Raw genomic sequence first — 23,047 nt, 5'->3', positions numbered from 1 at the left:
GTAAAAAAAGTGTACAATTGCTGAATTAAATTGGCTATGGTGGTTTTACCTGTTTTAAAATATAATTATTATGATGTCAGAATCAAGCTTTTTTATCTCCTGCCAAAGGCAGAGAGATATACATGTAGAATTGGCGGTATCGGTCAGTCGGTAACAAGAAAATGATTGTTTAGACTGATTTAGACCTGCTCAAATCCATGGTCTGTGCTTAACCTGCTATCTGTTCTTTAAAGATATAAGTAAACTATTTGAAACAATATGTTCAGTTTCACATTTGATGTAGAGTAAGTTATTGTATCATACTATTTGCTTTCTTAATTATAACTTCATAATTCACTAATATTCTCTGATAAAACATAACATGTGTTATTGATTTTCAAACTGTTGATGCTGTTCATATATTTCTGTTTACAGAACCAGTACAAGTTTGTGTGTGAAGCAATCATTCGGTGTTACAATGGTAAGGCATCTCACCTATATTTGAGATTAGCAGTTTGCACAGGCTAATCAGGGACCACACTTTTCCACTTTTAAGGAATGTTTTGTTTAAGGAAGTGTTCTCTTGATGAAAATCTAATATAGGCAAAAAGTGTCGTCTCTGATAAGCCTAACAATTTGCACTGGCCCATCTGGGACAATACGTTACGGACATGCATTTATTTAATATTGCCTTTTTTTGACTGCAAGTTAAACTAATTTAACTTAGTGTAGTGTCAATTTAACTTACATGTAGTGTAGTGTAACATATTCATGGGGATCAACCATTATGATTACTTTTTGACATAAAAATGTGCAGATGAACTAAACATATTGTCAATGGTATAAGAATATTAAAGGAATGTTTTTCAGGATTTAAATATTGATCAATTGTTTTGTTATTTATAATAAAATAACAATTTCCTATGCAGAGAGTATAGTCAAACCATTGCCGGAATACCAGCAGAGATGATAGTGCCTGACCCTGGGTGAAAACTGCTGCCCGCCTGCTGTAGGCATTGATAAGAATTTACTGTGGATAGGGTCACATACCCCACCCCCTCATTGGTGTAGGGAAATGACTCAGCATTTTTTTAACACATTCATCAGAAGGTGTGATGATAAACTTAAAGTGATAACAATTCACCCTGTAAGATTGTGTTACATGTAGTGAGGATACTATGAAATTGGTGCCACTAGACATCACGGGGATTTCCCAAACATGGATACTGCGGTGGTACTGTACACCAGGGTGTATGACGGTGTTGTGTATTTCAAGGGAAAGCACTCTAAATATCCGCTGTGAACAAAGGCTGTTTTGTCCTACATGCAGACAAAAACTTCCAATGGCCAATACGGTTATCCTCAGAACAATATCTTCACCTTGTAGCGTTATTTTCATTGTCATCTAAGTGTTATTTAATTTTCCATCATTTGTATTTAGGCACTATTTAATTTAAATCACCCATGTTACATAGTGCTTTCCAAGCAAATAAATATGTTGTGCATGGTCTGTGACTCTTAACATAGGAAAGCTTTTACAAAATCTTTGTACATTTTTTCTCTTGATTTCTTATGAAAAGTGTAGCCATTATTTGTGTAGCATCTTTGTGATCAGCTTGTTAATATTTAATTCTATATTTATTTTATTTTATCATGTTAATTCTAAATTGGACTGTTAATGACTTAATTTGTACATTTTTCATAAAAACTTTGAACGTCTAAGTTTCTACTGCTTGACCATAAGCTACATATTCTGTATAAAAAGTCTCTCTATTCTATCTTGCAACAGACAAAGAAACAAACATTAGTTGAAAATGATTAAGGCTTATAACCATTTATACTTCATTTTAAATAGAAGGAAATGTATCCCTTTCCCACTTAGAATCAAAGTGAAAATGGCTATGTGCTAACGGCATACAACCAGAATAGCCTGCAAATAACTCGCAGTCTGTTCAGGTTTTATGCTGTTTGCTGCTCATCAGTATCTAAGGGTTGGAAATAAAACCTTTACAAATTGAATGTAGTAAGAAAAGTGTAATTAAATTTAACTTAGTAAGGGAATAAAAGTGTGTCAAAATATGTATCTAAGTGGTTAAGGGTAAAGAAGAATGCTGAGTCTATAATGTTTTGTGGGCTAATTTTAGCCCATTGTCCCCCAAAATTTCACCGTAATAAGATTATATCCACCACAGAAGCTTTAGGTACAAAACAATAGTGATGCTAAAAAGTCAGTGTTACATAATTGATGTTCCACTTTCATGTGTTACGTAATTGATGTTCCACTTTCATGTGTTACGTAATTGATGTTCCACTTTCATGTATTTATTTGGAAATAGCATGATATCCAAAATCATGCTTTATACTCTTTAAATATTTTTTCATTCAAGTAATTCAATTAAACTGACACAGTTATGAATCTCTTGTATTTATTTTTTGCTATGTAAATGGCTAATACAAATAATGTTTACTGATTTCCTCAGAAGTGATTTAAATGAACTCATAAAATGAAATTGATTGAAAACATTGAGCATTCAGTTTTTATAATGCCTTTGAAATAAAATAATCAAGTATAAAACTAGTTATGCCATTTTGCTTTGCTATAGGCTATGTTTCAAAACATAGTATTACACATAAATAAAAAAAATATTATGAACTACAAAAAACAGTTCATAAAAAATAGAAGTTAAAATCAAATATGCTCTGTAATAATAATAATACTAAATGTGCAATAATGGGATTACTTAAATTCTGGCATTGTTCACTTTTTAGCAAACGTTGAAAGAACTAAGATATTTAGAACTGCCTTTGTATATTGATATGAAATTAAAGGGAGAAAACTGTGAAAAAGTTCACATTTATAACATTAAGAGTTACCTTTTCCTTGTATCTACAAGCAGGTTTTCTTCCATTGAAAATGCATTTTGTGCATTATGTAACACAAAGTCAAACATCTGCTTGTGTATTGTACAAAATTACAGGCTAATCAGGGAGAACGCTTTTGTCTGTTAAGGATTAATTGTTACAAATAAGTACCTTCTATAAGAAAATTCAGTCTAAATGGATAGTATTGTCAAAAGCATGTACAAACTTGTGGGGCTAATCTGGAACAATACATTATGCACTTGCATTAAGCCCACTTTTCTCAGTGTGCAGCTCTAATAATATTTTTCAGCAAAAAGACAGCTGTTTATTGGAATGTGAACAACTGGCTTAATTACAGCATTGTATAAAATCTAATATAGATATGATGGCATTGTAAGGCTATTTACTGGTGGATCTAATATAGATATGACGGCTTTGTAAGGCTATTTACTGGTGGATCTAATATAGATATGACAGCATTGTAAGGCTATATGACGGCATTGTAAGGCTATATGACGGCATTGTAAGGCTATTTACTGGTGCATCTGAAATGTATAATTTTAATCAAAAATACTATTCATCAAAGTGGAAGTGAATACACAGAAGAAAATGCACAGCAGTGTTGAAGTTGATATGTGTAGTTTACAGTTTTAAATATGAATTTGATTTTTTATTATATTTTTTATGACTTATTTGCGGCATATGAAATTGTACATTTTTTCCATATTTATTAATGTACAGTTTACGCACATGTTTGTGCGTGTTTCATAAAGGCCTATATGTGGTTGAAGTATCGTCTGTTATACTGTATAATAACTTACATTTTATCATCCCATATTCAGTTACATTGTATTTGTTCATTCTCATTGTATTTGGTCATTTATCATTTTCATTCATCCAAATCATGGCTGTGTATTGTTTATAGAGTATAATGTATATATCTCATATATTATTAACTGTACATACTTGATGGACATATTTTCTTGACAATAAACTATTTAAATGTGACAGGAGGATTAGAGTGACCTGCCCTGATGAGGTCATATGAAAGGTTTTACCAGGCAATATTAAATCTGATATAAACTGAATATCGTTGCCTTGTTCTTTGTTTATTTGCCACATTTTAATACCTTGCTCGTTAAAATGGTTTATACAAGATTGAACTCTAAATTGAAACAAATTGGTGTATCAATTATGATACACCCACAACCAGTTGGAGTAAAAGGAATCATTACTGAAATAAAGGTATTTTAAGGAAAAACCCCAACAAATCCAAACTCCTATTAGACTGCGAGTTGTGCACAATGACCATATGATTACCTTCCAGGTCAATGCCATACTTTGATTTCAAGGGCTGATGTAAAATATCGGTACATAATGTACTCCTGATATTTCGAAATTTTACTGTAGCAGAAGCAATGTCACTATACACATCAGTTTGGGCATTCTTTTTTATAAGGGATTTTTCAGCAAATAGAATTTTGATCAGTCTTCATAGTCATAATCAGCTCGGCCTTTTCAGAGAAAACCCTTGGTATTGTCATAGCCAGCTTGTGTCGTCCGAAGTCTGACGTCCGCGTCATGTTCAAACCTTATCATTGGCTCTAAAATCAAAGTGCTTCCACTTACAACTTTGAAACTTCATAATGTAGATGAACCTTGATGAGTTCTACACGCCACACCCATTTTGGGGTCACTAGGTCAAAGGTCAAGGTCACTGACCTCTAAAAAAAAAAAAAAAAAAAAAAAAAAATTCTGACAAGCTTTCATTTATTCAAAACTGCACCCGTAGCCGAACGTGGCACCCGTTATGCGGTGCTCTTGTTTAATGTTTCCCCAAGTACTTCCCTTTGTATGATATCAGTATGGTAAAAATTCTGTTTTGTAACTGTGTCAAATACTTGTATAAAAACTGGGTGAAAATATCACCAGCCCCACATATCTTGTTCTATATAGCTCTACAATATCTAATTGACATAAATGAACATTCTGAAGAGCACAAATGTTTTCAATTACTTTAGTCTAACCTTTTAACAATTTAATTGTGTGCCTTAAGAAATGAAGAGTGATGGACCAAAGAATCTTTTATATGTGTAGTGAGTTTCGCTTTGTCAAATATTTTTGGGCACTGTGTATTGCAGCTAACCGCCTTGAATATTGCACTACAAAAAGTAGGCTAGCTATTATAGCTGACCTAGCCTTGAATAGTGCATGACAAACAGTAGGCTACTATCTATTATTGCTGATATGGCCTTGAATAGTGCACTACAAACAGTAGGCCAGCTATTATTGCTGACCTGGCCTTGAATAGTGCACTTCAAACAGTAGGCCAGCTATTATTGCTGACCTGGCCTTGAATAGTGCACTACAAACAGTAGGCCAGCTATTATTGCTGACCTGGCCTTGAATAGTGCACTACAAACAGTAGGCCAGCTATTATTGCTGAACTGGCCTTGAATAGTGCACTACAAACAGTAGGCTACTAGCTATTATTGCTGAACTGGCTTTGCATTGTACACTACAAGCAGTAGCTATTATTGCTGACCTGTAAGTAAGCTCATGCAATTCGCCTCTGTATGCAGATGTTATTACAGATTTAACAATAGTTTAATAACAATTAAATCTGCATGTTTTCTTGTTTAAATGCATTGCAATATTAAAACAAGTGTGTTTTAAATGGATGAACTTGTCAGTCTGTATTTATGTTTATTTAAGAAATGAGAGAGGTTCCTGAATTAATTGGCGACTTTTAAGTACATTTTCATTTCTGACGAAAATTTGATCTTCCATTTGAAGAAGGGTTGTCAATGAGGTTGCATAAGCTCAATGGCCATGTCTACTCAAATTGTTTAATAGCGTTTTAATTGTATTGTAGTAATCTGGCAATAATTTGTTTTAATGATTAAGAGAATGCTGCATACAATGAAATTGCTACTTTGTACAGTGAAATTCTGCAATGCCACCGTGCAAATTTCTCCACAGTGTGTGTACATAGTTCCAGATAGTAGATGCGTGTACAAAGTTTGAACCATAGTAGAGCTCGATTGGACATTGTCGGCTCGGGTATCCCTTACAAGGATAATATCCGTACACGGGGTACATCGAAGTATACATATCTGTAGCTCAACATCAAGTATTTTTAGGGCAGTATCCACGTAGATTCTGATTAAACAACTTATTAAAATTTCTTAAAGGGACCTTTTCACGGTTTGGTAAATTGACAAAATTGAAAAAAGTTCTTTCAGATTCGCAAATTTTCGTTTTAGTTATGATATTTGTGAGGAAACAGTATTACTGAACATTTACCATAGTCCAATAAACATTATATGTATCTTTTGACAATTTTAAAACCTAAAAATTATAAAGCGTTGCAACGCGAAATGATTGAATAATTCGGAGAGTTCTTTTGTTGTTTAAATTTACGAAACTACGAAGATTGCTTATATAAGGTATAAAATACTTACACTGTGTATTTTCGGCGGAATAGCTGAGAGGGCTAATGCGTTTTTACTTCAGACTTACTCCAGGACTCCGGGGGTCACTGGTTCGAGCCCTGGTACCGGCTACTTTTTTGTCCTTTTTTTAGTTTTATTTTTGATTTTTTTACTGGAGCTTTTAAGATCCAATGTTTACATTTAACTAATATAAAGCATTTAATGACAAACTTCAAAATATGCCAAAATCTGTGAAAAGGTCTCTTTAATGGTTTAAAAATAAAACATTTAATCAGAGTTTACAAACAATTCAATATTTGTACACGTTTTTACACTTTAAACATGTTTCTGTATTATTTTTTATTATGACATTAGTTATGTTTTTTTTAATAGTGTAAGGAAGATGACCCCAAGATGAAATAATTTTAATCACTAGGCTACACACATTAGAAGTACAGAATCTCTTTAAAAGGAATATTTTGAATTGTTTAATTACGCATTTAGTTGAAATATACGTAAAATATCACATGTTTTTCAAAGGCCCGTTTAAAGTTTAATTATTTTTTCGTAGACAAAGGTATAAACGTATGCCCCGTTTTCTTAATGAAGGTAAGTGTCTGAAATATTCACAGCTGCCGTTCATTTAAAATAAGTTTTAAGACTATAGTTATAACTAAAATGTGTTCTAAGAAACCATCAAAAGTTCATGACCTAACCGATTTGTTAGTTTTAAGTATCACACTTTTTCATTCGGAATGTAAAACTAGTTCAAATAAATCGCAATTGATACATAAATGTATCATTATTTTCCAAAGAACTGATTAGGCAATGCTTAATTTATTGCTGAGAAAACACGCATTTTGTTTAGCATGTCGAAATTGCCTAGTTATATTTATTGGATAAACCTTGTAAGAATTTTTTGAAAGGCAACAATAATCCTTGTCAATTACATGAAGCAGAGAAAACACGTGGCATCACATGTTTTGCAAAGAATTGTTCAAATTAATAAACTCATGTATTCAGATTATACATCTCAGTTTTTGTCACCCTCAATCGCGTGTCCATCTTCCGACAATTCCTCTTGAGTCTCAGTGACGTCATTACTTAGCTCTCTCAACAGTTCTTCTGGGTCCACCTCCACTGGTTCGCCGTCAGGCCCGGGCCTAGTAACGCGTGCAGTCATCAATCTTTCGAAGGAGCGCAGCGTATCAAGTATCCCCGTATCCGGTACGAACGCCAACTGTTCCATTGGCCGACCCTGCAATCGCTCCAACAACTCATTAGTTTCCTTTTCAGCATCAGTGAACTCCTTTGTCGCCGTGTCTGGGTCGCTGACGCTGTTACCACCATCATACTTATCGACCAGATTCCGAAGTTTCTCCGCCTGCTGGTCTATTGTCATCGACTCTTCAGCTAGAACGTTATGCATGTTGTCGCGCTTCATTTCTAGCTCCGCAACTGTTCGCCGTTCCAAATCGTCCAGCATTCGGTCGAGGCGCCGGCGCATTTCCTGCACGGACGCGCGCGCCTGCTCCCGCTGTTCCATAAATTGGTTCTTTCTGGCTTCCGTTGCGTCAATGTGTTCCTTGAGACTGTTCAATGTTTGAGTGAGATGCGCTTGGAGCGCCTCTGCCTCGGCTTCCGTCACCGGCCGGTACGGGTCATCCTCTTCGAGGGGGTCCAGACCCTCGAGCACGGATCTGAAACATTCAATTAAGGAATTTAAAACGGCTAATTGCTATACAAAAACGAACAACAAAAACAACCAATGATTAAGCAGTTGTGACATGTCAATTTATAAGAATGTTGACAAATTATGTTATTGAGCCGGTCCCTACTGATATTTTTATTAACCTAGATGCGTTTAGGAGACCGCATTAACTATGTTTTATGATTTAACACGGAATATTCTGATTTCTTACGTTAGTATTGCATACATATGTTTAAATGTAACTTGTTTATGGTAGGTAAAAAAAAATATACCATTAATGAATGTATGGTATTTGAACGATAGACATGTTAACTGCCATTCTACATGAACATACACATCCAGGGGAATATAAAAAGTCTACGATCAGAACAAAGGCGAAGCAAGTCGGTCGCAGTGATGTGTTCCGTCCTGCGGCTGAAATTGTAAAAACGGTCAAGACAGAAATGGTGACAGAAGAACATGTGTGCCTGCCTTGAATGGACAATCTAACAAGAGCCGTTAACTTACACCGCCAGACAATGGGCCCACAAGAACCATGTGACTTAAATTTTGACCTTGACAGGGAATATATAGGTGACAACTTTATCCTCGATGACATCCGTTATGAAGACCAACGACATATAGTGATCGCAATAACGGAACAACTCAGTGTATTAAAATAATCAAGAAAGTGGTTTGTAGATGGGACGTTCAAACTGGTAAAACGTCCCTTCTACCAACTAGTGATTATTCATGTCTTCGTAAGAAAAGGCGAAGATACTAAACGGGTACCACTGGTATATATTCGTATGTCACGACGAAGCAAGCAATACTACATTCAAGTCCTATCCAGCATTCACCGCCAACTGGATTCCCCTCTTGTTGAGTGGTTCATGGTCGATTTCGAAGCTGCTGCCAGGCAGGCCATCAGAGACGTGTTCCCCGGTTGTGTAATAAAAGGCTGTGTCTTTCACCGGGTGCAGCGAATCTATAGGAAAGTAATGCACGAGGGGTTGACGAATGCATACACCAACAAAGGCGACAAGTATCTGTCTTTGCGGAAGATAATGCCACTCCCATATGATACCCACAAGCTGAACGCATAACATCAGCCTTCAATCAACTGCACCAACAGGCAACTGATGTCGGGGTTCCGGTTTTGAAAGTACTGGACTACGTGGATAAACGAGGCAGTGTGGAGACCAGAGAATTGGAGTGTGTCGCGAAGTGATAAGAACAAATAATGATTTAGAGGGGTGGCATCTTCGCATGGATACTAGGGCTGGTAGAGCTGACATAAGCTTCTACGTACTTGTGCCACTCCTTCGCGGATTAAGCACATTCTGTGGATCTACAAATCCGCTTGGTGTCTGGAAATCTTTTAACAAGAATACGTAGAAAGAAAAAATGTGAATATACAAGGCAGACTGTTCGAAGCATAGAACAAATACAAAGACGACGAGATGACCACTTCACAGCTACTGAGAACATGCAGCCACATCGCAGGACTTGGACCTGACACAACAACTGATGCCATCCAAGACGAAGATTGTTAAAAGCTATGCTCTCATGTATCTTGAAATGTGTGTGCCATATCATTTGCCAATTGATTGCCTTAGTACATGTGTATGTGTAAATGTATATAAATAGTGTGTATCCCAAGTGTTTCATTTGTAGTCATGTCATTGCATATATAATGGTGTATTGTATAAGTAAATAAGGTAATTATGACTATTTTTTATGTATAATCACTTGCAAGTAGATTTGTGTATATCAACATGTTGAACAATCGTTAAAAGGTAGCTCAATAAAATATTACACAAGCCACTGTTTTTCCTTTTTATTCACACGATTAAATATTCACGTTTACTGTTTAATTGCTCCTCATGCGGTAATTTGAGCAATCAACTAATGTAGTAATTGATCTGCTTATGGGCAACACAATTTTTTTTGTTAACACTTCACTTCACCGAAACCACTTCTTAACTGCAACAGAGTCGCCTTTTCACCGAAACGGTGTTTCGCCGAAACCTCAAGTAACCATATAACAGGCAACAATCTAGAAATAACGAACAAAAAACGTCATCTCTAAGAATAGTCATATATGATTGCCTTGATTGTAAATGCGTTTAACTTGTCCAAATGTATGCTTCAACAATTTGACTTACATGTATATTCTAGAAATACATGAAACCGCAATCGAACATGACTGCGTTCTTAAGGCAACTCTTCTCCACTGGGCATTCCACTGCACATCGTTCGGTTGAGTTAATAACTCAAAGACGTCATGGTAACACCCAGAAAGCATCAGGTCACTTACTGACGGGGTGTATTTTGGGCACGCATAGAACTAAACTCATGATCATTCCGATAGTGTGAGTGATGATCGACTGAAATGGTCATAGTAACAGAAGCACGCGGTAGAAGTCGGGGTGTTTGTTATAAACTGTCGTAGTATTGTGGTCAACAACACGACGCGTTCTTTGTTCTTAGTGCGACAAGTTGTATTGAACTGTTTTAATGAACTCATATCAAGGCGAACTAAAGCTACGATCTCATTAGCATAAACTATCTTTCTATTTTTCAAAAAAGTCAAATAGGACATTTTTGAAAGAAAATGTGTTTGAAATACTTAGAAATGATCCCGAGGGGGGGGGGGGGGGGGGGGTACTTCCCAAATTTTGAGGTAGGGGTGTCCCACTGAGACTTCCGAAATGTGACCCATTTGTATACCGGAACTCTGATAAAGTAGACAGATACAAGATTTTTAAAAAGCAGACCCATTTGTATACGACACCATTGAGAAAGTTGACCCATTTCAATACAAGAATTTTGATAAACTGGACCCATTTCAATACTAGAATTTGATAAAGTGTACACATTTCATACTATAATTCTAATCTCTATCATATCAATACAGTATACTTATCTAATTTGCTATAATATGTTTATTTGTTCGATCTCTTTTTCGACAAACTCGAGTCTAATTTTGGCAGCCTTGGCCTCGGCGGCCTTCGGGCCAAGCTAGGTGACGAAGATTTATCGCTATTGCTCATTGTTTCAAGTTTGTGGTCCTTGAGCGCCCTTATATACTTAAAGCAGTCGCTTACTCTACCCTCTATTTGCACAAATGAATTGTCTAGCTATGTTGATAAGGTTTGGCTTTCGGTCGTTTTTACCGCGTCCAAATATTTGAAAAGAGTCGCATATGAACATAACGCTGCATTTATATTAGAATTGATTAAACAAAATTTAGTTCAAACATGGCGGACGTAAAAAAATACACGAGGCAAACAATCGACAGAAAAGATAACGAACTATCGAAAAGAAGCGACGAGCTTTATTAGCGGCAAGAGGTACTCCCAGTTATCTGGGGGACACGACATACACATGTATACACAAATTAAGCAATCGCGGAAATTTATAGCCCTTCCGTACTTTCGAATTGTCGTTTTCTGAGTTATCTGGGGGACACGACATACACATGTATACACAAATTAAGCAATCGCGGAATTTTATAGCCCTTCCGTTCTTTCGAATAGGAGGTTTTTGTGTGACGTCACAAAAGGGGTTTTCCGTTACTAAAAATAGATTGGCCGTCAACTTCTCGATCGCGGCCAATTACATTGTATCAGAGTAAAGGTCGTCGGAAGACTTAATAATTACAATTTCACAAAACAAAACTATCAATACCCGTATTCTTTAAGTAAGACTTTAATAAATGATATTTCAAAAATAATAAAACATATAATAATTTGAATATTACTTTAAGTGGTGTGGATGCGATAGTGTTATTTTTCATCAGCGATTCAAATTTAGTGCTAAGGGTGGGTGCATTGAATCGGTTATAAAACAAAGCCCTGAAATAGTTCAATACATTTCAATCTTGAATTGTAGTTTTAATTTTATTTTACATTGAATGAATTTTCGTTTCGTTTGCATTGAATGAAAATATTAATAAATTTAAGCATTCAAATCGAAAAAAACACCTGCATATTTTGCAAATTGAAATGTCTTTGCATGTACATGTATATTGAAAACTCTTCTTTAGTGATACTGAGCGATACAAATCTAGCATTTTATGATACCATAAAACTACACATTTAATTTATTTTACGCAAGTATTTTATATCCCTATGATGACCAAACGCGACTGCTTGTTTTCATGATGATGTTTCGAACACTGCAGTAACGCACGATCTTTACACATTAAAGCAGATTTTACATTTGCAGGTACCCGTTAAATACGTTAATTGTGTAGCAGTAAACTTGTACAATATTTTAAATGTATAGTTATTAAACACTTTATTGTTATGTTTAAACTGGTTAATTTATATATACTTAATAGTTCCTAGCTGTTAATCCATTTCGGACAAATGTCTATTTTTTTAAATATGTTCAAATATTTTATTTAAGCAACTGTTAGGTTAGACTTAATATGCCAAGAGATGACATGGAGGTATCATAAATTGTGTTTAATGACCAGACACATGTGGTTTATGCAGAGACCCCATACAGAGCCATACAAGCATAGGTCCCTGGGTTTATGACACACTGTTTTTTTTAGTCATTGTCTGGACAGTATCCGATCATATCGAGATAATCGGTTTGTGATAAACAAAGGGGCAATTAAACACTGGGTTAAAAATGCTGAAACAGAGTGTAAAAATTGGTGTGAACAATTAAATAAATAAAAACATTTACATTTATCAAGAGGATTTAGTTATTCTGTAACAAGGTAAGTTTTTACAGACAAATAGGTTCAAATCAGTTTCTATATGTTGATTACATAAAATCAATCAATTTGTTGTTTGTTTTCGTCCTTATTTGTGTTCGTTCATTGGATTCAATTTAATCTGAAAGAATTTTCAATTTCTGAGTATTTTTTGTTCATTAAAAGGGTCGCGAATATGATTGTAACCGTATTACAATGCGGTTCATCAAATGCAAACAATAGCAGAATGGCCGCAGTTTTGACGGCCAAAATTAGAGCATGCGCAAACGTGACGTCATTATCGGAATCCCCAAAACCTCCTATTGTCGTTTTCTGAAAATGATGTTAATTTATTGAACCGTCAACGTTTGTACATATCACAGAAGGAGAAGGATAAATGCAAAATAGAAATTATTATCTATATGTGTACGGTGCAGATCTACATTTGAAACCCCGTTGAGGTAAAAGCTTAAACATATTTTAATTTGAAATTCCTGATTTCAGCCGTTTCATAGTAGGCATATTTATCATGTGTTGTTCTAAATAGTGTAGTTCTAAATGTAAATAGCTCCAGTTATCTAGCTTTACGTCACACACACAGCAAGTACCGATATGTGTTCGCGTGCAATACAAGTCGCAGCATAGGACGTTGTGTTTTAACACAGTGAACATATCGAGGTAGATTTTTCAATTCAACACATACATACATAAGATTGCATTAGATCAGGGTGCAGGATAAGGTGACTTTGTTGGGTTCACAATTAAACGTTAATGGATGTAAACACACTGGTAAGTGCTGCTTTTTTTTCCAAATTAAACATTTTTTCTTACAAATTTCTTCTATAGTCCAAATAATTATACGTAATCTACCGATGTATATCGACCTCATATTTATAGGAGTATATCGACCTCATATTAATTGGAGTTATTTCTACTAGTGCATAAAAGACAGATTATATATGCTGCTTATGGCAGTGTGAAATACATCAGAATTACTTTATTTAATAAGCCTGTGTTCTTGTTCAAACATTGGCGTGACCTGCACAAAGTCATTCTTATCAATAGACATATAAATTTATGTACATAACAACAGTTTCTTACTACAAAAGTTTACCATTTATTTTCATTACATTTACTTGCAATCTTTTATTTTAGTCAATGTCTCAATTTAACATTTCCTTTTAAGATAAGTTCAAAAATAATTACATTAGGTTACCATGTAAACAAGTTGTTGCAAGTCACCCTCAAAATGTTGACACTTGTACGAATTCGCAGCAATAAACCTTTACAACACGCCAACTTTTGCAGACGATTTATTAATTCAGAATCTTAATGACAAGTAAAACCGAAGGAACTGCGATGAAAAACAAAATCTTGTATATACATTTTCAACAAAATTTCAAAGAAATTGAGATTCTTTACTTTTATTCCATTGCGAAAATGTGTCAATATTTGAAAAAAAATCATTGTTGACATCACTTTAAACGGATATTTTTTTGTTAATTGTTACGTTTATAAAGCGTCTAATTCATGAAAACAATGCTTTCAGCTTTATTTACCGAAATAAACATGTAGAATTTATTTCTGTCTCCCTAGCACCCATCCACCATTTTTGTGTAATCAACTGGCTGTTTGCATCTCGCGTACAGCACACAGCAGACGGTTTTAATCATGTCTGACGCTGAAGGAGAGGATGTACTGGAGGAAACAAAAGCCGAAGAAGCCGATGAACCCCCAACTGGTGGCGATGAGGGAGAGAAAGCGGCTGGAGAGAAGGAAGGGGAGGAAGAACAGCAGGAAGAACAAGAGACAGAAGAGGAAGAAGCGGTGGGTGGGGTATTGTGATAGAATAATAACACCATTTGGGTTTTCATGCTTAATTGCGTGTGATGATGTATGTTCATGTGTATGATTTTCTATTGTATTAAACGAATTCTATGTTCTGCATCTATTCCTGTCAATTTGGTTAATATTATTTAAACTATTGATGTATTCTTAGACCTAAAATTGATCACGAAAAGCCAGTTGTGATTATAATTTCTTAACATCTAATACAAAAGTCTGAATGTTTGTAACAGACACATCTATTCAGTGAAAGTTCAGAAGTGTCTTTAACTTTATGTTTTCTGTGATTGATATCAGTTATTTAAAAATAATTCGCCCTGTGTGTTTCAGATATTAAAAGGGACAGACATTATTGTATTTGATGCTATTTTGTATGGCTGACATATATGTTTGATTGTTTTTTTCACAGGGTTCCGCAGTATATCAAATAAATATAACTGCATGGCTCGAACTCGTCGGGACCGGCAACAAAAGTTCGAGCCATCCGGAATTCGAGCCATCCGATTTCTATTAAACTTTTGTTTACGAAAACGTTTGCGGTACATTTTTAACTCCAGTTGAAGAATATAATAGTGCTTTAACTCCGTGATACTTTCCTCTTTTGAATAAATAAGAACCATATAAATACTAAATACTTTTATTAACCCATATTTTTAAACAGTTACAAATACAATCAAGCAAATATCATATAGTAAATTATATCGGCACGTTTTAGCACATTTTCTGGTAACACAAAGTACTTAACTAAGGAACAAAATATACATCAGCACTATATACACATCATTTACATATGAGACAGTACTACATTTATTGATTTATTTATATATATTTTTAAGAATAACATTATGCCAGTCCGTGTTGCGTTCCTTAGCTGTCGTCGATAAACGAAGCTTTCTATTACATCCAGTCGAGATTGCTGTAAGATTTCGCACCCCTCGATATAATTTCTTAAACATTAATACAAATGTCATCTTTTACTCAAATCAATCGTCCAAGTTAAGCCTCAAGCTATTAAAAGTGAAAGAATGACAATTGGTGGCAGAACTTTACATTTCCAAATTGTATAATCCATAAGTGACACCGGAAACAAACATTGGCCCAAGTCAATGATACATTGTAACTATCACTACCAAGAATCAATAACCATAAGGACCACACGAGGAAATTATTAGCAATCTAAAAACATTGCATGTTCAGAAATGTTCAATGGACTTTCATCTCTGCGTTATTCACTTGAATCTGGCTTTATCCACAATGATTTTTTTAATGAAATCGCTTGTACATTATCGTGATATATCCGGTGAAAAACTTATCAGTGTACCAATACCGATTGTTTGCTTCCTTGTACATATTTCCGCTTATCTTAGTCGAATTTGTGCGCTTTAATAGTAGATGTACATCTGATACGCTAATCCTGAAACATGGTCATTAAAACTATCAAACGACCCAGAAAGTCTCCCGTACAAACTGAACGTCAGCCTGATTGTTTGTACTACCATACAGAGATTACACACCACCCTTCCGTGGTCAGTAATAAAACATGTTCATCAAGCGCTGATGATGAACGCTACACGCAACCCTGCATTACCAGAAAACGTGTCGATACGTACAATTGTATATTAAGATGGTAACACTTCTTCACCTCCATGTATAATCACACTATAGGATACTCATAGAAAGGCTACTTACTGTACACTGTTATCCAAAGTCGGGTCACTTTCGATTTGATCATTTCCACCACAATTTAAACTGTTTATTTCAACGTTTTCATCAATCTGTATTGTATTTTCCTCGCCCCCAGAAGCCATTCTATTGTATTAGGTTTAACCGTTTAAATCGTTTTATGCCGTATAGTTTACAACTCAACTGTGTACATTTGTCGTTGTGTCAAGTCAAGGCGAATTCATGTGTTACACTTTGTATTGGATATCTCGATATTAACTACGGTAGCGCATATCTTCCTCAACTTGTTGTTTTTTTATTGCGCTTCTTTTTAATTTCACTGTGTTTTTGTAATATATATAACAATAAAGCACCTTGGAGTATTTCTTTTAAACAAAGTTGAATATTAATTTGTGTAAAATATTAAATTGTGCTAATTGGTTGAAGCTTTGATTTTAAATACATTTAATATTTTGCATCTATATTCGAACGCAAACATGTTTTATTTTTTTGTGTGGGACGACCCTTGTTTGTCAAAAATTGAAATGTCTCTTAAAAAATGGGCGCCTCATCTGGATAATTTAAAAATAACTTCTGAAATTGAGATATTAATTTGTATCCTATAACCAGATGAAAATCGATAGTATAATAACGATCGTATAAACTTGAGCTTATACTATCGCTATTTTTAGATCAGATTTTTTTGTTTTTTCCAAAAAAATGGAGAATATGTTTTTGTCAACTACTGAAAAACAAAATCGTCAAAAATGCGATATTTTATAATTATTAATAGGATAGGGTAGTAAATAATAGGATAAATAGAATATTATGTGAGTTTTTGATAAAGATCAAGTTAATCATGCTCGGCTCGAACCATGTTAGCTCTCGGCAAGCCTCGCGCTACCGTGGTTCTAAGCCTCGCATGATAAACTTGATCTTTACCCAAAACCTACATAATATTCTTTATTTATCCTATTACCAGATGAAAATCGATAGTATAACAGCGATCGTATAAACATTAGCTTCATACTATCGCTATTGTTAGGTCACACTCGGGTTTTTCCAAAAAAAGGAGAATCTGTTTTTGTCAACTACTGAAGAACAAACTTGTCAAAAAATGCGATATTTGATGATTATTAATAGAAAAAGAGATGAAATAGAGAGAATAATATGTCGGTGTTGATTATTGATAGGTTTATCATGCGAGGCTTAGAGAACAAAAAGCACGAGCCTTGGCGAGCGCTTTTTCGATTTCGTGCCGAGCATGATAAACCTGATCTATAATCAACACTAACCTATTATTCTATTTATCCCATTTTTTATTCATTAAACCTTTTTATTTAAACAAAATTAGTTTGACTGGATAATTTCGCTTTTCATGAGTGTTTGTCGTACTTTGATAATGACTGTAGTGTAACCAAGGTCAGTGTATTACTCCGCGTTTTAAAAATAACCGCTGATCAAATAATCATTTTTATTAAATCAGAATATCGTTCTGTGACAAAGAGTCGTGCGTTATACAATACAATTTTATTCATATTGAATTGGAAATCTTAATGTTTTATAACAACAATATAACATTTAGTTGTTATAAACAAGGAACTACATTTGTTAACAACGTAGCCTAACAACGTAGCACGTGCCGTTGATTTTACCAAATTTTTTATAAATTTTTAATCAACCGAATTCGCTGTAAAAGTGGGTTAAATTGGATAAATAAAATATTTGTGAGTCTTGGATAAAGATCAAGTTTATCATGCTCAGATCAAAATATGATAGCGCTCGGCAAGCCTCGCGCTACCATGGTTCTAGTCCTCGCATGAAAATTTTGATCTTTATCCAAAACTCACATAATATTCTATATGTATAGTATCTATCTATATTTATAGTATTGCTTATATGCTGGTGTACCGACTCCGATACATCTTGGTGTTGTGTAATATTATGTGTTATATGAATATTCCGCCACACGCCGTTACGTTTATGGCGTTGACGTCACTTTATGTTGTCTATATTTTCGATTAAACAACGGCTCAAACATCTATTTTTACAGTGTATACACAAATTTCATATAACCTTCGTTGTGTTTTAAGGTTACGTCGGTTCAAATGGATGAGCAACCGAGGTGGAAGAAATTGCTAAAGAGAGTGGCACTTCCCGTAGCTGTCGGGGCTGCTTCTGTCGTAGCAGCCCCATTAGTTCTATCTGCGGCAGGGTTCACGGCAGGAGGTATTGCTGGGGGCTCAATTGCCGCCTGGATGATGTCTGTCAGTGCCTCGGCTAGTGGCGGCGGAGTTATTGCTGGCGGTAAGAACTTTTTTGTGAGCAAAGGGAATATCGTCATATAGAGCAATGTCCTTCAGTGCTTGGTCAGTGTAGTTCTATTGATGTAACAAGCGGAATCAAGAAAATATATGCATGTTATCTTCTGTCGGAAAACAATATTTGTACGCTCCCCCCCCCCCCCCCAAAAAAAAAAAAAAAAATTGGCGGGAGCATATAGTCGCCGCTTCGTCTGTCCGTCCGTGTGTCCGTCCGTCCGTGCACACTTTCTGTCCGGGCTATTTCTCAGCAACTAATGACCGGAATACCATTAAACTTTATGGGAAGCTTCACTACCAAGAGGAGATGTGTGCATATTATCAGCCGGTTCTGGTCGGATGATTTTTCACAGAGTTATGGCCCTTTGAAATTTTCCATTAACTGTACATATAGTGCAATTCTAGCCCGGGCTATTTCTCAGCAACTAATGACCGGAATTCTATGAAACTTTATGGGAAGCTTCACTACCAAGAGGAGATGTGCATATTATCAGCGGGTTCTGGTCGGATGATTTTTCACAGAGTTATGGCCCTTTGAAATTTTCCACCAACTTACATATAGTGAAATTCTTGTCCGGGCTATTTCTCAGCAACTAATGACCGAAATTCAATGAAACTTTATGGGAAGCTTCACTACCAAAAGGAGATGTGCATATTATTAGCCAGTTCTGGTCGGATGATTTTTCACGGAGTTATGGCCCTTTGAAATTTTCCATTAACTGTACATATAGTGCAATTTTTGTCCTGGCTATTTCTAAGCAACTAATGAAACTTTATGGGAAGCTTCACTACCAAGAGGAGATGTGCATATTATCAGCCGGTTCTGGTCGGATGATTTTTCACAGAGTTATGGCCCTTTCAAATTGTCCATTGTACATATATTGCAATTCTTGTCCGAGCTATTTCTCAGCAACTCATTACGGGAATTCAACGAAACTTTATGGGAAGCTTCACTACCAACAGGAGATGTGCATATTATCAGCCGGTTATGGTCGGATGATTTTTCACAGAGTTATGGCCCTTTGAAATTTTCCATTGTACATATAGTGCAATTCTTGTTCGAGCTATTTCTCAGCAACTTATCACGGGAATTCAATGAAACTTTATGGGAAGCTTCACAACCAACAGGAGATGTGCATATTATCAGCCGGTTATGATCGGATGATTTTTCACAGAATTGTGGCCCTTTGAAATTTTCTATAAACTATTCCTATAGTGCAATTCTTGTCCGGGCTATTTCTCCCCAACCACTGACTCGACTTAAATGAAGCTTTATGGGAAGCTTAACTACCTTGAGGAGATGCGCATGCTATTAGTGGGTTCTTGTTAGATGATTTATTAAGAGAGTTATGGCCCTTTGAAATTTTAAAGTTGCTAAACCATCCATCGTAGTATTTTGTCCAAAGTTATGCCCCTCAAGACGTTTCCTTTTATCTGAATATATAGTGCAATGTTGTGACCAAAAAAAAACTTTGGGAGCATCACCCGTTTCCGACGGTTTCTTGTTCTCCTTGTTGTGCACTATTTATGTACAAATTTACTCTAATCAACATAAATATTTATAAAGCAAGACTCCATGCATGCTATTCAATCGGATGTAACTAGCGGAATCAAGAAAATATACGCATGTTATCTTCTGTGTTCATTGTAAACTCAATTGTATTGGCAAATTCATTAGTACCTTGCCAAACAAGATACATAAGACATGTAATAGGGTAAATAAATGCTTATTTAACATGGTGATAAATAGTCTGATATATATTATGGGCATTAAATAATAATAAGTCGTTCTAAAAAAAATGTTTAAAAAAATTCAAGTGGCTGAATTACGATTCAAACTTTGAATTTAGACATTTTCATAGCAAGAAAACAAACATTTTGCCTCCCGCGGGATTAGAACCCATGGTGAAAGCCAAGAGGTCAAAGTCACATGATCTTGTAACATAATGTTATTTTCCACATTATATCTTGATAACGATTTAACGTAGGTTCTAATAGTATGCTTGTTAGTATTTTTAAACATGTGGCTGTCGTAATTAAGATATCAAATTTTACTGCAACTGGGTCACTTTGCTTCAAGTCGGGGGGGGGGGGGGTGTAAACAAAATCTATTATCTTTATTGAGTGTAGCGTCACGGTATTGGATTGTCTTATATATCATGCCTTGTTTAAACATTATGTAATATGTCACAGGAGTTGTGGCGACCTTGCAGTCTGCAGGTGCTGCTGGAATTGCTGCTTCCTCTCTGGCAGGAACTGGCGGAGTGGTTGCTTCCGGCACTGCTGCGGTGCAGTATATAGTCGTCAGAACGACACAGGGTAACACGAAGCCAGGAGGTGACCCAGGAAATGACGCAGGAAGTGACATAGGAAAAAGCGCAGGAAACAACGCAGGAAATGACGCAGGAAATGTCACAGGGAGTGACGAACTAGAGGACGAGGAAACCGGAAGCGACGAAGTCATTGAAGGGAACAAGACATTGTTGAAGCACGCTAAAAATAATTTATAAATTATGTACACGCTGCTACTAGTTACATTGTTGTTACAAATTAAATTTGGTTGCTTGCGTATCAATCCCAGTCTTGTTATAATATGCAATATGAGACATGCTTTCTTGTTATAATATACAATATGAGGCATGCTTTCTTGTTGAAATACACAATATGAAGCATGCTTTCTTGTTATAATATACAATATGAGGCATGCTTTCTTGTTGAAATACACACTATGAAGCATGCTTTCTTGCTAAAATATACAATATGAGGCATGTTTCTCATCGTCGCAAGCGTTAGGCATATGAGCTTACTTGTCATGAAGGCAGGCACGGTTCTAAAAAGGTATAATACATTTTCATGTTCCCGAAAACAAAATGTGGCTGTATTTGTAATCACCCCTTGGTCTGTCTGTCCGTCTAGCCTGTTTCCCTGTGTTTCGGTAAAATTTTGCAATAACTCACTGCTCAGAATTGAATGAATCTATTGGGTGCTTCAGTGCCCGAGAGGAGATGACCGCTGAACCAACGGTCTGCTTTACAGTTATATATAGTGCGATGATAATTCCAATGTACACTTTTTACACAGAAATATGTTCTTAAGTATTTATCAGCAACTACTGGCCAAATCTTATGAAAACCACACTGGAAGCTCTATTACTAACAACAGGTTTGCGCTTAAACATTACGACCCGCTTTACTTATGTGTGTCATAACACATTTGGGACCATTAGCCAGTTTATTGATATCCTTTATTTTAGATCTATGAGCCTAGTTCCGGGAAACGGGGCATGTGAGAAGTGTCGTCCCAGATTGACAAGGGTATATCTCGTTTGAGGAAAAACACGGGACACGCCTCGCGCGACGTGCACAAAAATGAACCCTATAACCATAGCTTTGATGTGGTTAGATCGGTTCAACATACGAAATCGACGAATTATTGTACAACTTGCTTGAAAATCAGGCGGTAATCATTTTTTCCGCAACATCTTTATCAAAACATTTTTGATTCTAGTCATTATGTTGTAAATGGATCATTTGTCTTATCCTCAAAAGCACTGTTACGGTACATATTTTAACTGCACACGTCATTCTTTAATAAACGTGGGATCGCATATTTGGAACATAACGAGATTCGAACAGAAGAACAGAAGGGATTCCGTTCGGTTAGATCCTGGAAGGATCACGTCTTAATGGTTAATGAGCTATTCAGGAACAACATCCAAGTTTTTCACTACATACATCGCATTCAAACGTTCCACCGATTATGTAAATAGGCACATGTTACTTTGCATATCGTTGATTAATGGTATAGATGGTAAACTGTTCAACTCAATAAGGACATGAATGCTAATATGATTCTTTTAGTTGTTCGTTTAAATAACAAATAATGTGAATAGTTAAGCTGGTTTACTGGTGTGAAATCTTCGTCACCGTTTGCCGTCCACGCTAATGACCTTGTCCAGAAGGCCAATGACCTTGACCTTGGAGTCCAGATAGGTGTCCGGAAGCTCTCATTGTCTTAAATTTCATCGATATTGTACCATTGGTCAGGGCTGACGATCTACAAACAATTATAAACCAAGTGAAATACTGGTGTTAAAGGTTGAGGGTACTTATTAACGCCAATAAATACAAATGCGTGCATTTCGCGTGCAATTTAGCAATTTTAAATGCAGAATTTGAAATTGTTAACTGGTGTATGTTATTCCACGAAAAAGCGACTATAGTTACTATGGTGAATCGCTGAGGAAAGCTCTTGTTCCAATCTAACAACGAAATACACAACATGCAATACATCAGTGCAGATTTATTCGTCCACAAATGCACAGAACCATACAATCACAAGCCATTTGGAAACACGGGGACCTTAACAAGTCGTGCCATGGCTTTTTCAAGCAAATCGATGATTTTGCCTGTGTTACTAGTCTACCAGATTGATACGCTGATGACATCAAACTATTGCGTTCAATATATACTAGTTGCTGTTTGCAAAATCACTATGGCTTATTGCATATCTAATTGATTTTTTTATTATTTTTCTAAAG

At 35.7% G+C, this 23,047-nt stretch overlaps 3 protein-coding genes across 10 annotated transcripts in view; 2 read left to right on the top strand and 1 right to left on the bottom strand.

Moving 5' to 3' along the window:
* Positions 1-3,929, top strand: part of LOC127854633 (tyrosine-protein phosphatase non-receptor type 4-like) — a 129,863-nt gene extending 125,934 nt beyond the window's left edge. Inside the window, exons 23-24 of the mRNA XM_052389696.1 lie at positions 415-460; positions 909-3,929. Coding sequence (XP_052245656.1) covers positions 415-460; positions 909-949 — 87 coding nt within the window. The 3' untranslated portion in view covers positions 950-3,929. The remainder of the gene's footprint in view (positions 1-414; positions 461-908) is intronic.
* Positions 3,930-6,686: 2,757 nt separating this feature from the next.
* Positions 6,687-16,460, bottom strand: LOC127855010 (uncharacterized). 3 transcript variants are annotated; one of them, XM_052390302.1, is made up of 2 exons: positions 16,214-16,460; positions 6,687-7,975 (listed from the first exon to the last, which is right to left on the bottom strand). In XM_052390302.1, exons 1-2 carry the CDS (start codon positions 16,330-16,332, stop codon positions 7,309-7,311), a joined length of 786 nt encoding a protein of 261 aa, XP_052246262.1. In that variant the 5' UTR covers positions 16,333-16,460; the 3' UTR covers positions 6,687-7,308. The 3 variants fall into 3 exon arrangements, with proteins under 3 accessions (XP_052246262.1, XP_052246263.1, XP_052246261.1); XM_052390303.1 differs by lacking the exon at positions 16,214-16,460 and adding an exon at positions 11,145-11,247; XM_052390301.1 differs by lacking the exon at positions 16,214-16,460 and adding an exon at positions 10,134-10,447.
* On the top strand, positions 13,005-21,082 carry LOC127855012 (interferon alpha-inducible protein 27-like protein 2B). 6 transcript variants are annotated; one of them, XM_052390310.1, is made up of 4 exons: positions 13,005-13,140; positions 14,329-14,506; positions 18,280-18,493; positions 20,701-21,082. In XM_052390310.1, the coding sequence occupies exons 2-4, from the start codon at positions 14,351-14,353 to the stop codon at positions 21,015-21,017; spliced, it is 687 nt and encodes a 228-aa protein (XP_052246270.1). In that variant the 5' UTR covers positions 13,005-13,140; positions 14,329-14,350; the 3' UTR covers positions 21,018-21,082. The 6 variants fall into 6 exon arrangements, with proteins under 6 accessions (XP_052246270.1, XP_052246266.1, XP_052246267.1 ...); XM_052390306.1 differs by having other exon boundaries at positions 14,276-14,506; XM_052390307.1 differs by lacking the exon at positions 13,005-13,140 and adding an exon at positions 13,203-13,357 and having other exon boundaries at positions 14,276-14,506.
* Positions 21,083-23,047: the final 1,965 nt, after the last annotated feature.

This window comes from Dreissena polymorpha, chromosome 13 (assembly GCF_020536995.1).
Source record: "Dreissena polymorpha isolate Duluth1 chromosome 13, UMN_Dpol_1.0, whole genome shotgun sequence".
Lineage (NCBI taxonomy): Eukaryota > Metazoa > Mollusca > Bivalvia > Myida > Dreissenidae > Dreissena > Dreissena polymorpha.
The sequence above is the reverse complement of the archived record's forward strand: the minus strand, read 5'-3'. Positions and strand labels throughout refer to the sequence as shown.